Here is a 14282-nt window from a genome sequence, read left to right as displayed (position 1 = left end):
ATTATGGATCATTTTTTTTTCCTGCTTCATTATATGTCTGGTAATTTTTAAAAATATATACTAGCATTATGTTTAGAAGAGACGGACATGATATTAGTTTTTCCTAGAAAGGGCATGCTTTTTGTTTTGTTTTGTTTTTTCCCTCTAACAGGCAGCCAGTGAGACAGGGACACACTTTGATCCATCAGGGGTTAAACTGAGTTGAAGTTGGATTACATAGTTGCATTTCACTTGTGTCTTCAAATGCTTTGAGGGTGAGTCCTGTTTTATGTATATTACAGGCACAGTCCTCTAGCAAGACTCTGGGACCTAGGTCCACAGAAGACTGCAAAGAATTTTCTCTGCTTTTTAGTCCCACTCCAAGCCTCTAGTACTTCCCTTGCCTTTTTCATATTTGAAAATCAAGACCTATGGAGGGGGGTGGGGGTGGGATGCAGGAATAGAACAGGGAGAACAGTCTTTGCATTTGGGTTTCTTAAAGATTCCAGTCTGTCACACCATTCTAAGCAACCATTAAAAGCTCTGCTGGTTTCCCTTTAATCAAACAAAATCCTTCTACCCTGGAAGACATGATCCTTTGCTGCCTATACACCTTTTCAACAAATGTACAAAGTGCCTGTGATCTCATCTAGGCCTTTCTTTAGTTCCTTTATACCTTTTGTATCCTCAGCTCTCTTGATTTCTTTTTAATACATTGTTTTTTTAGAGTGTATAGTTCTTTTTCCCCCATAGCTACAGCATAACCAGGGGCCCTTTGTGATTTTCTATATCCTAATCCAAAACTAGTTTTGTGTCCTGTATTTTGGATTTATTTGATTGTTTTCTCATGGAGCCATTTATCTACTTTTCCAGTGTCCTTTATTTCTTATAAACTGATCTAAAGTGTTGAATCAGGTAACATTATTTTTGACAGAATATCTGTTAGGTGAAACTGCACACTTACTGCATTACATTAGCAAGTTCTTAATTGTCGGGTTACCTGCTAAATTTTGCCATTTGGTGTAGGTGGTCCTTCCATTGTAAACTTATATTTTCCCTTTGCAATTAGCAAGTAATATGTAGAGGGACATTTTGGCTTGTGGATCAATCCTGTCTCCTGACAGTCTGTCAGCTAACAGGTTTACTTCTGTTTATTAAATAAACTATTTCATTTGGGATTGCAGAGTGATTTTTAAAATTTTTTTTAACGTTTACTTATTTTTGAGAGAGAGAGAGAGAGAGAGAGAGACAGGGTGCGAGTGGGGAGGGATGGAGAGAAAGTGAGACACAGAATCTGAAGCAGGCTCCAGGCTCTGAGCTGTCAGCCCAGAGCCTGACCCAGGGCTCACAAACCATGAGATCAAGAGCAGAGCTGAAGTCTGGTGCTTAAATCGACTGAGCCACCCAGGTGCCCCACAGAATGATTTTTTCAAATTGTATCATTCTTTTTATTTATTAGCTTCTGTAAATAAAACCTTTTCTTTATGAACAGGGAATGATTACGTGTTCTTCAGAAAGGCTGGGTAGAAATAAACATATACGTATCCCTAATTCTTTCTGTTTAGTCATCAATTCTTAACAATAAGGAATTGGTGTAGTAATTCCAATTGTGATAAGTATGTTTTTTGGTTTGGGGGTTTTTATATCACAGTAGCCTCCTGCATTGTTATTTATTCATTCTTTCCATCAGTCTTTGTTTTTTTTTGAGGGGGAGTATGTTCAAATTATTCCATATTCCATATATAGCTGGCTTCTGTGTTCTGAAATCACTTTTGAGCACTTTGTTACTATGTAGTACAAAATAACCCTTTAGTTTTGCCACCCAAGACTTAGAATCAAACTATTTCTTCATAGGGCCTGTTTCTTTTAGTGAGAAATGGCATTTAGAAATTAAATTAAGATCTGGGCACTAGATGTGCTGCTAAAGGACTTAGTTCTGAATAACATTAATACATTTGCTTTGTCCTATAGTTCACATAAAATAGTTTGAAAATTACAATGTCAATTTTACTTCCAAACTTTACCTAGCAGTAAAACTGACTGGATGAAGTTTAAAGTATCTTTGTAGTTCTTCTGTCTTTAGAACATAAACCACTAAGGGTCAGGATACTGTGTTTAAAAGTTACTTGAAATAGTTCTTTTGTATATGGTTATGTTCACTTTCAGTTTTATGGGTTTCCCCCCGATTTTATTTTGTAAGAATATAAAACATTTGCATGGTTCAGAAGTCAAGACTTTATAAAAAGGTGTATTCAAAAAAGGTTCCCTTCCAATTTCTTCATTTGTTACTTGTTTTATCCAAGTAACAAATTATTTTCAGGTAACATTATTTTGTTGTTGATTTTTTGTTTGTTTGTTTTTTGCAGAATTAACCAAATTCACATACACATACATAACCACCCATTATCTGTATTCAAATGGGATATGGTATATGCTGTTTTATACCCTTCTTCTTTACTTAATATGTCATGGAGATCACTGTTGTATTAGTCAGGGTTCTTCACAGAATGGGTTCCTGTGTATATGGAGGCTGATAAATCTTAAGATTCGCAGTGGTGAGTTGACATGCTAGAGACACAGGAGAATCAGTGGTGTAGTTCCAGTCCTAAAACTGGCAGGCTTGAGGCCTAGGAAGAGCTGATGTTTCAGTTTGTCTGAAGGCAAGAAAAAAATCAGTGTCCCTGTTCAAAGGCAGTCAAGCAGGAGGAGTCTTTCATACTCTGGGGAGGAGGGTCAGCCTTTTTGTTCTATGCAGACCTTCAAGTGATTGGATGAGGCCCACCCCTATTATGAAGGACAGTCTGCTTTACTCATTTGACTTATTTAAATGTTACTCTCATTCAGAACCATCCTCACAGAATCACTCAGAATGTTTGACCAGATATCTAGGTACCCCTTGGCCCAGTCAAGTTGACAACATGAATTGACCAACTGCAAGTAAATAGATACCCTCTTCATTTTCGTAAGTTATTTACAAGTTTTTCCTGTTAAAAATAGTGTTGTAATGGATAACCTTGTGCATATTCATTTTGTACATTTGGCATTGTATCTTTGTAGATTCCTGGATGTGCAATTGCAGAGGAGAAGAGTAAACGTATATGTGATTTTGTTAGATTTTGTCAAATCACCCTCTTTAGAGGTTTTATCATTTTGTAGTTCCGTCAACAAAAAAATAATACCTATGTCTTCACAGTCTCACCTACCTTTAGAAGTTTTGCCAGTTTGATAAGGTGGGAACTGATATCTCTGTGTGGTTTTAATTTATGTTTCTCTTGTGAGTGAGGTTGAGTATGTTTTTATATATTTAAAAATTATTTGCCCCTTGTGAATTATGTTCATGTTTTTGACACTTTATTTCCACTGGTTTTGGTCCCTTTTATCTTGATTTTTTCATAGCTTTTTATGACTTACAGATATGTGCCCTTTGTCTTCATTAATACCTTTTGCCATGCAGGTTTTTGGTTTGCCATGTAGAAATCTTTGTTTTTACGTAATCACATATGTATCTCTTTTATTGCTTCCAGATTTCTCTTACCTTAGAAAAGCTTTCCTGATTCCCAGACTATAAGAATTCCTAATAGTAATGCACTCATTTACTCACTAGTTTTCTTATAGTACTTGAATGATATCATTTTCTACATTTAGATCTCTGACCTATTTGGAATTCAGTCTAGTGTTTGTTGGGAAGTATAGATCTAACTTTTCCCCCAATATAATTCCCGTTTCTCTAACGTCATTTATGAAAAGCACCACCTTTTCTACAGTGATTTGGCATGACACTTATATGCCATGTTAGCCAACTATATGCTATGGTTGGTTCTTTTTTAGGACTTTGTTATGTTTCATTGTCTGTATCATTTAATCTATGTTATTCTGTAACATCTTCCCCTGCGCCACCACTGCTCTTCTTTCTCAGGGTTTCTTGGTTCTTTCCTTTTTTTTTTTTTTTTTTCATGTGTATTTTAGAACCAACTGGTCTAACTAAACTTGCAAAACTTTGTATTTTTATTGGGATTTCATTAAATTTTTTAATAACTGGAGAAAACTGACATCTTTGTAATGTTGAATCATCATGCCCATGAAAAAGATATGTATTTTTCTATTTGTTCCAGTCTGCTTTTGAGTTGTTCAGTAGTGTTTTAAGGTTTTCTGAATACTGGTTTTCTGAATATGTGCATTTTCTTGTTACATTTATTCTTAGGTGTTTTATCATTTTGATCTGTTGTAAATGTAACCTTCACTTCTGTTATATATTCAGATATGCTATTGTTTATATATGCACATATATATGGAGGCTTTTGATTTTTGTATTTTTACATCTATTGGTATTGGTTTATGATTGATTCTTTTGGGTTGTCTAGGTAAACTCATCTGTGAATATACATTTTTCTTTCTTTCCAGTTTTTTTTATTTTTCTTTCTTTCCTTTTTTTTTTTTTTTGACTAATACTTTTTCTCTTGTCTGCTACATAGCTGTGTCTTATTCATTTAGCAATATGTGCATTGTGTTCCCGTTAAAAACGTGGCTGGCTTTTTGGCTGATATATATGTATAATTTTACTTTTAGGAAGTGTTCACCAATTCCTATTTTACTGAGTGTATTGTTTTGTTTGTTTTTTTTTTTAGGAATAGGTGTTGAATTGTGTTGAATGTCCTTTCAGCATCTGTGGAAATGTATATGAGTTTCCTCCTTAAATTTATGAATATATATGTGAATATATTAATGGATTTAAATTTCCAGGTGAAAGGGATTTTTTTGTTTTATTCTGTTATACTTTTATTGTGTTGTAATAGGATGATTTTTATCTGTTTTTCTGTGGCTCTTACTGTGGTTTTCTTCATGACATAGTATATGTATATGGTAGTTTTGTGAATATTCCATGTGCACTTGAAAAGAATTTATACTCTCTTTAGAGAGCAGAGTTTGTTATGTAGATAAGATAAACCTCGTTATACTCTTTTTGGTTTCTCTAACCTTACCTAATATTCATTCACTTGATTGAGTCATGTATTAAAGTTCTCTATTGTTAGTTGTGTCTGTTTCTCCATGAATCCAATGGAGTTTCTGCTTAGTGAAGATGGCTGCTATGATAAATGGCACATAAATATTCATAACTGTTATATCTTTGGAAATTGTGGTCTTCAGCATTATAAAGTTTTCCTTTTTTTATTCATTTAATGCTTTTCATTCATTACTAACTAGCCTCTTCATCAACATTTCTCAGCCATCTCATGGATGAACTTCATCTTCTAGTAAATCCTTTAAAACCAGCTTGCAACTATGATGTTCCCTAAGTTCTTACATACAAAAAGCTGTTTTTCTATAGTTTTGTTACAAAATGTGCAGCTTGGCTGGATAAAAATCGTTGACTCACACTTTCTTTCCTTCAGCTTCTGAAAAAAAATGTTTCTCTATTTTAGTCTTATTTTGTATCTTCTTTCCATTTTCTCCCTCCCCCCCCCCCGCACCCCTTCTCTCCCCTTTCCCTCTCTACTGAACCATTTGGTAGTCAGTTGCAGAAATCACAAGACTTTCATTCCTAAATATTTCAAGGTGTATCATTGCACTTAGTTGAGGTAAATTCTCTAGCTTTCTCTTTAGTTAAAGTTTTTATTTAAATTCTAGTTAGTTAACATAGAGTGTAATGTTAGTTTCAGTAGTAGAATTTACTGATTCATCACTTACATGTAACACACAGTGCTCATCACAACTGCCCTCCTTAATGCCTATAACCCATTTAGCCCATTACCCTGCTCACCTCCCCTCCAGCTACCCACAGTTTGTTCTCTGTAGTTAAGTGAAACAAGTCGGTCAGAGAAAGACAAATATGATTTGACTCATGTGAATCTCTATCTCTCTCTCCTTTTTTTTTTTTTATGACACAGACATCTTATAAAGGTTTATAGACTCTCAATTTGGATTTGTATGGTTTTTTTCTGATTAGATTTTTTAAAAATGTTTTTTATTTATTTCTGAGACAGAGAGAGACAGAGCATGAGTGGGGGAGGGACAGAGAGAGAGGAAGACAGAATCAGAAGCAGGCTCCAGGCTCTTAACTGTCAGCACAGAGCCCGACGTGAGGCTCAAACTCACAAACCGTGAGATCATGACCTGAGCCGAAGTCGGTCGCTCAAAAGACTGAGCCACCCAGGCACCCCTCTGATTAGATTTAAATGAAGCATATTAGCAAGAATATTACTTAGGTGATATTGTGTCCTTCTCAGTGTATTACATCAGGAGACACATGATAACTGTTCTGACCTGGGTTTTTTTCCCTTTCAAGTAGATTTATTTTTTTGGTGCAATTTTAGGTTCACAGTAATATTGAGCAGAAAGTACAGTTCCCATAAACACCCTGCCCACACACATGCCCAGTATCCTCCCTGTCAACATCCACCCAGAATGGTACATTATATTGTAATTGATGAACTTCTTTGACACATCATTATCATTTAAAGTCCATAGCTTACGTTAGGATTTGTTTTTGGTGGTGTATATTCTGTGGGTTTTGACAAATATATAATGACAAATATTCACCATTATAGTATCATGCAGATGGCTTCCTTGCCCTAAAAATCCTCTGCTTTGCTTGCACATCCCTTCTTTCCCCAGTCACAGACTCTTTTACTCTTTCCATAGTTTTGCCTTTTCTAGAATGTCATAGAGTTGGAATCATAGTATATAATCTTTTTATATTGACAGCTTTCACTTAATAGGCATTTAAGTTTCCTCCATGTCTTTTCATGGCTTGGTAGCTCATTTCTTTTTAGCACTGAGTAAGAATCTATTGTCTGGATGTACCACAATTTTTTTCTTTATTCACCTGCTGCAGGACAACTTATTGCTTCCAAATATTGGCAGTTATGACTAAAACTGCTGTAAGCATCCATGTGCAGGCTTTTGTGTTGAAGTGAGTTTTTATTTGTGTGTGTGTGCGCACGCGCGCACAAATACCAAGGAGTGTGATTGCTGGATTGTATGGTAAAAGTAGAGTTAATTTTGTAGGAAACGGCCAAATTGTCTCCAAAGTGATTTTATCATTTTGTATTCCCACCAACAATGAATGAAGAGTTCTTGTTGCTCCACATGTTCACCAGCAGTTGGTAGTGTTGATGTTATTAGTGTGTAGTAGTGTCGTGTTGCTATTTTAATTTGCATTTCCCTAATGATACATGACCTGGAGCATATTCCATAAGCTTATTTGCTGTCTGTATATCTTCTTTGGTGAGTTATCCATTTCTTTTGCCCATTTTTAAACTGGGTTGTTTGTTTTCCATTAAGTTTTCAGAATTCTTTGTATATTTCAGATAACAGTTCCTTCATCAGATAATTCTTTTGCAAATATTTCTCCCAGTCCATGTCTGTCTTCTCATTCTCTTCTCATTCTCTCCCATTCTCTTTTGCAGAGCATTTTTTTATTGTAATTAAGTCCAGCTTCTCAATTCTTTCTTTGATGGATCTTGACTTTGGTGTTGCATCCAAAGAGTCATTGCCAAGCCCAAGGTCACCTAGATTTTCTCCTAGGAAGTTTATAAAACTCTCCAAGAGTTTTATAGTTTCGTGTTTTACATTTATGTCTATAATCCATTTTAAGTGTTGTGAAAGGTGTGATGTCTGTTTAGGTTCATTTTTCTGGTATGTAGTTGTCGTTCCAGCACCATTTGGTGAAAAGACCATCTTTACTCCATTATATTGCCTTTGCTCTTTTATTGAAAAATCATTTGAGTATATCTGTGTGGGTCTACTGGGATGTTTTGTTCCATGTGTCTAGTTGTCTATTCTGTCACCAGCACCACCCTGTTCTGATCCTCTATATAAAGTAAGTCCAATAGTGGTCAGTCCTCCACTTTTGTTTTTCTTCAGAAATGTGTTGGCTATTTGGGTCTTTTGCCTCTCCATATAAACTTTAGAATTAGTTTGTTGGTCTCCACCAAATAATTTGGCTTGATTTTCATTGGGATTGTACAGACTCTATAGATCAGTTTGGGAAGAACTGACATTGTGGCAATATTGCATCTTCCTATCTATTTTCATGGAATATCTCTCCATTATTCATTCCTTTTTGTTCTCAGCTTTTTAATTTCAAATTTGAAATGTTCTTTCATATCTGCACTTGCTTTATTATATATAATTAATACCAAAATGTTACAGTTTTTTTCTCTTTTATAGCTGTTTTTGAGTCTATGTTTTTGATAATTTTCATCCACTGGTTTTAATTGTTTTTCTCTTCCCTTCTATTAGAACCTTGTTTGGTTTTTGTATTCATTGAGCATTTATTTTATGGGTTTGTCTATTCTGTTGGAGTGTCTGTAGGGGTTTGGGTGGCTTACTTGGTTCTTTAATTCTGAAGAACCTTGTTTGATTGCCACAAATACAAAAGTAAAGTGCCTTTAATATATATTGTCCTCTTTTGGTCTGACTTAACATTTTTTAGTATATAGTTTATAACATCTCAGTAGGCTCATTATCCTTAATTGCTTAATTTTTTTCCTTTTATCACCAAACCTCCAGAGATACCTCCATTTTTTCAAAGTGCCTCCTTTCTCCCCCAGAAGCAATATCTTTTCAAGGCTCTCCTTTTTGGTGGCATTTACTTTTTGTACACTTTTGTAATTAGCCCCAGCCCCAGGAAATCACTAAACTACTGTCATTAGATTAGATTTCTAAATACCACATCTTTACATTGGCCTTGGAGTCTTGTGGGATCTGAGGCTTGCTTATCAGTCCAGTGTCACCTAGCCACCTTTCCCCACTATATTTGTGTTGGCCTCAGGATCTTTTTACCTGTGAGTCCATCCATCGGTTTTCTTCTCAGCACCTTACGTTTCACATATCTTGAATGGATGTCCATCTCTGCAGGATCCTTGCTGTGTTTATCTACTGTGCCTTTGCTCATGCTATTCTGCCAGAAAAGCACTCACCTCCCACCTAGCATTCTTCCTTGATTATTCCTACTTATATTTCTAAAGTCAGCATATATTACTGACTCTGATTGGGTTATCAGCTGTATATTATCTTTATCAGTTGTATTTTCTTTATTATTGTATAGTTGTTGTCTTATTCACTAATCTGAGCTCCTTGAGAGCAGCAATCCCTTCTCCAATTTGTTTTCTCATCACAGATGTGCCTGGCACATGGGGGCTCTGTATTCTTAATACTTAATAAATAATTGATTTATAAAGAATGGGTTTCAACTCCTATATATAAGAATTAAAACTAAATCTACATAGGAAAATTAAAGAAATATTTTTTTTAAGAAGTCTTAATAGTAATTACTAAGAAAAAGTGAAGTTGAACTAATAGCATACTGTAAGTATGAGGAGAGATGGGCATTGTTCCCTTAGATCATAGTTCCACTTGCAGAAATCAGTTTAAAATTTTTTTTTTAACGTTTATTTATTTTTGAGACAGAGACAGAGCATGAACGGGGGAGGGTCAGAGAGAGGGAGACATAGAATCTGAAACAGGCTCCAGCCTCTGAGCTGTCAGCATAGAGCCCGACGTGGGGCTCGAACTCACGGACCATGAGATCATGACCTGAGCTGAAGTCAGCCGCTTAACCGACTGAGCCACACAGGCGCCCCGCAGAAACCAGTTTTAAATTAATTCTTCAATTCTTCTCTTGCCATATGTTTCTGGAAATTCACCAAGCAGAGTCTATGGAGAAAAATAGTTTAGCTTTGTTCAAAGTATGAGCTATATGTACTAATAATGTGTTGTAAGAATCTAAAAAGAAAATTTGTTTAGATTCCCTCCTCCTTCAAGTAGCTTGGTAATTGTATCATTTATTGTTTTCACATGTAAGCTATCACATTGTAAGCTCAAGGGCCTGAACTAGGTCTTGTTAGCCTTTCTTTACCTTAAGATTCCTGGCTTTAATAGCTAATAAATATTTGAGTTGATTCTATGGTTTATGTTAGTTTTTCCTGTTATATACCCAGGCATGGTGTCCTACTACTCTAAAATTGTATTCAGTTTGAAGAAAATTGTTTATAAGATTATGTCAGTCATCAGTTTCTGGTGCTGGATGGCAACTGATCTGTTCTAAACTATATGAGCTTAAAATGAAACATCTTCAAAAAATCTGCATTTTACTACTGTAAGAATTCAGACAAACAGGAACGGTCTCTTGATGGATAAGAATAATTTCCAGGTGTTACAAAAACCACCTTAATGTTCAAACTTCTGTTCTGTAAATGTTTACCTATATGATACAGTACCATTTTTACCTGAACTAGATTTGTATTTCCTTCCCTCAGAGCAAATAAGAATATCAATAATTCTTAATATGTTGACATCCTCACTTAGTTTTCATAAACCAACAGGGATCTAAGAAACAACTATTGGGGTATCTGTCTGCTACCAGCAGACCTGGCTCAGAATTAACTGTAACGACTGGTCTTTTTGTATGCTGTCACTGAATAGCAGAGTTACCTAAGATTTTCTAGAGGAACTTAAGTTTTAGTTAAGAATGCAGTTCAGCAAAACATATAGGCACATCTGTACCCTTGAAAACATACTTTTTACTTGTTAAATATAATCTGTGATTATGCTTTATTGTATGTGCAATGCTACAGGTACTCAAACTTACCTCTGTGTGACGTTTTCACAGTAAGAATTTGTAATTGAAAGTTTCCCGTTTTGAATAATAAAGGCTAATGTTTTTCCATTTTATTTTATATTCCTGCCTAGTATTTTAAAATATAACTTCATTTTGCTTTGTAGTGTATGCAGAGAATATTTCCAAAATGGTGGAAAGAGAAAAGCACTTGAAAAGGATGAAAAAAGAGCTGTACTTGCCACTAAGACCACTCCAGCCTTAAGTACACATGAGTCTTCTAAACTTGAAGGTCATTTAACCAACCTCAGCTTTACAAACCCTGAATTTATAACTGAGTAAGTACAGTTTTTCTATTTCAATTACTAACGTCATCCTGGATAGCTCTATTAATAATGTAAAATAGTGTAATGATTTACAAAAAGTAGTGGGCTGTTTGCTTGCTCCCCTGATAATAGATTAGGCTGAAAAATGCAGATTTATAATATTAGTAGGTAGAAAACTAGCATAAAATTTTAAGGGATATCAGGAGAACTAATGGTTCTATAGGAGATTGTGTTCAGGAAACATAAGAAAGAATTGTTTCTTAAATGTTGTAATAATTACTCTTATGGTAATAAAAGAATCAAAACAGCAACATCCATTTTAAACTATGTTTAATTTAAAGTGGCTGTCTCTTAACTGAAAAATCACAAGGAATAATGGAAGATTATTAATGGAACCAATTGCCATTATTCTATTGTTGATGTGAAAATTTGCCTGCCAGTAGTTTATGTGTGCATAGGTACAAATTTTATTTAATAAATACATGAATATGTTTCCAGTTTAATTGAGCTATAACATTGTGTAAGTTTAAGGTATACAACATGATTTGATATGTGTAAATATTTTGAAATGATTACAAGTTTGGTTAACATCCATCACCTCACAGTTACAATTTTTTTCTTGTGATGAGAACTTTTTAAATTCTTTTTGTTTACTTGTTTTATTTTTTTATTTTTTTAAATTTACATTCAAGTTAGTTAGCATATAGTGCAACAATGATTTCAGGAGTAGATTCCTTAGTGCCCCTCACCCATTTAGCCCATCCCCCCTCCCACAATCCCTCCCATAACCCTCAGTTTGTTCTCCATATTTATGAGTCTCTTCTGTTTTGTTCCCCTCCCTGTGTTTATATTATTTTTATTTCCCTTCCCTTATGTTCATCTGTTTTATCTCAAAGTCCTCATATAAGTGAAGTCATATGATTTTTGTCTTTCTCTGACTGTGATGAGAACTTTTAAGATTCATTCTCTTGGCACCTTTGAAATATATAGTACAGTGTTGTTAACTATAATCATCATGTTGTACCTTACATCCCCTTAACTTCTTATAACTGGAAGTTTGTATCTTTAACTCAATTTCTCTACCCCACCCCCTACTGCCATTTCTGACTACCAGTCACATCTCTGTTTCTATGGATTTGGTTTTTCTTAGATTCCATATATAAATCAGATCATACAGTATTTGTCTTTCTGTCCCTGACTTATTTCACTTAGCCAAATGGCCTCAGGGTCCATCCATGTTATAACAAATGGCAGAATTTCATTCTTTTTTATGATTAAATATACATATATGTATATATAATATACACACACACAAGTATTGTAATCCAATTAATTATTAGTAGTATTAAAATTATTTATACACCTTAGTACCAGAACAGATTTGTAGTATCAAGTAATACTTTATTAATTTCTTGAAAATACTGAACTTGAATAATTCTAGAAACATTTTTGATAGACACTGAAAGCTAACCATGAAAATAAAATTAAATCAACCTCTTAACCATTTAAATATGTAGTAGATATCAAACATAGCATTACCGCTGGTTACTTTGATTTTACATAATGTTGAAAATACTATAAGCAGTTTTATTTAAAATTTAACATACTTTTGATTAGTTCAGTAGGAAAGGATGAAGCATCTTCTTTTCAAAGATTACTATAAAGCTTACAAAGCTTAGTGACTTACTAAACATCCTGCAACTCAGGTGTTATGAACATTCTTGAATATTTTTAAAATGATGACATTGTAAAAAAAATATATAGTTATACTGCTATCAAAGACAGGTACATATAGAACATATCAATCCTAGAATTTCTGTATGGTTCTTTTTTTTTTTTTTTTTAAATAAGTAGGCTCCATGCCCAATGTGGGGCTTGACCTCATGATCCTGAGATTAAGAGTTGGATGCTTTACTGACTGAGCTACACAGCCGCCCCACTATATGGTTCTTTTTTTATAGTCTCTGTTTTACTGTTGAGATTTCCTTATTTGTTGAGTCACTGTCAGCATATTTTCCTTTAACTCTTTTAACATGTTTTCTTTTAATTCTTGGAACATTTTTATAATAGCCAATTTGAAGACTTTGCTCCAGCATTTGAGCTCACTCAGTCATTTTTTATTTAATGCTGTTTTTCTTGAGCATGGACCACACTTTCCTGTTTTTCTTTGTATATCTAGTAATTTTTTGTTAAAAACCACCCAATATATTTTTGATAATATATTGTGGAAACTCTTGGTTTGGATTTTCCCTCAAGGAGGGGGTGGCAGTAGTGGTGGTGGTAGTTTTTTACTAGTTTGCCTGGGCTGAATCTGTGGGATCTGATTTCCTTGCAGTTTGCCTAGTATTGTTATTTTTATTTTTTAGGCTGGTTTCCTAGAGTCTGTCTGCTTAGCTTAGTGATCAGTGATAGCACAGGTTATACTCCAGTGCCTCAAGCCAGTTAGGCCTCCTCCACCCTCTCCCAGTGGATGTGTGTTGATTGGGGCGTGCTTTTAACACTTAGGCAGTTTTCAAGTGTGCCTCACCATTTATTTTCCATCAGACCCTCTTGGGTCTCCTGTGCATGTTCACTTAGCCTCCAGGTCAGTCAAGACTATGTGGAGACCTTACCTAGCACCTCTATGCCTTTCTCATTTCCAGGATTTTGTGGGTTAAATTTCTGACAAGTTCTCCAGTCTGCAGCTCAGCCCAACCAAAACTGCAACCTGAGGCTAGCATACCTGCTGACTTTCTGTTTGTTTTCTACTTTTACTGACGGTGCTCTGTGTGGGTTTTTTACCCTTTGTTCCAATAAAGTTAGCTCCTTCCAGCTGTGAAGCTGCTCTTTTTCACAGCCAGCCCTATTCTTGAAGAACTTCCACACCAGCTGAGCAAGGGGTGAGGGTGAGAAGAGTGGTTTCAGGCAAGAGCACCACAAATCCTCATTGTTCTTAACCTAGGATCAGTTGGTTCTCACGAATAAACATTCTCCAACTGGTTTGCCTTTGTTTGAGTCCCAAAATGGTTGTTTTTGATGATTGTGTCCAGTTTTATAGTTGTTTCTTGAGGAGTAGATTTGCCAGCTCTACCCTGGCAAAGTCCAGAAATTCCTGTCTCTGGTTTAATTTTAATGGAGAGAAATTAGTTTGGTTTTAAGTATTTTAAAGAAAGTATCCAAATATGATTGTTACACGTCAGGATTTACTTAGTATTGAAATTAAACATTGAAATGAGTTAACTAGCATGACTAGGCTTAGACTTTCTTTATTCTAAAAACTCTGAACTCTGTTATATACCATCTGGCCCCAATATGTGTATGTAGACATTACTCTTCCTGCTTCTCTTACCATTTTTGCAGCCTTTATTCTAGTCATATGGAACTGTTTAAATTCCCCTCGTGGTACATGCTTGGTCTCAATTTCTGGTTGCAAGTACAGT

General features: G+C 35.0%; 1 protein-coding gene across 1 annotated transcript in view; it reads left to right on the top strand.

Annotated features, from left to right (window-relative positions):
• The window catches only part of BMT2 (base methyltransferase of 25S rRNA 2 homolog), a 93508-nt gene that overhangs the window by 26486 nt on the left and 52740 nt on the right, over positions 1 to 14282 (top strand). Inside the window, exon 3 of the mRNA XM_030308259.1 lies at positions 10705 to 10875. Within this exon, the coding sequence (XP_030164119.1) occupies positions 10705 to 10875 (171 nt within the window). The remainder of the gene's footprint in view (positions 1 to 10704; positions 10876 to 14282) is intronic.

The sequence above is a fragment of the Lynx canadensis genome, chromosome A2 (genome assembly GCF_007474595.2).
Source record: "Lynx canadensis isolate LIC74 chromosome A2, mLynCan4.pri.v2, whole genome shotgun sequence".
In the NCBI taxonomy this organism is placed as follows: Eukaryota; Metazoa; Chordata; class Mammalia; order Carnivora; family Felidae; genus Lynx; species Lynx canadensis.
Note: the sequence above shows the minus strand (reverse complement) of the source record. Positions and strands in the feature narration are given on the sequence as shown.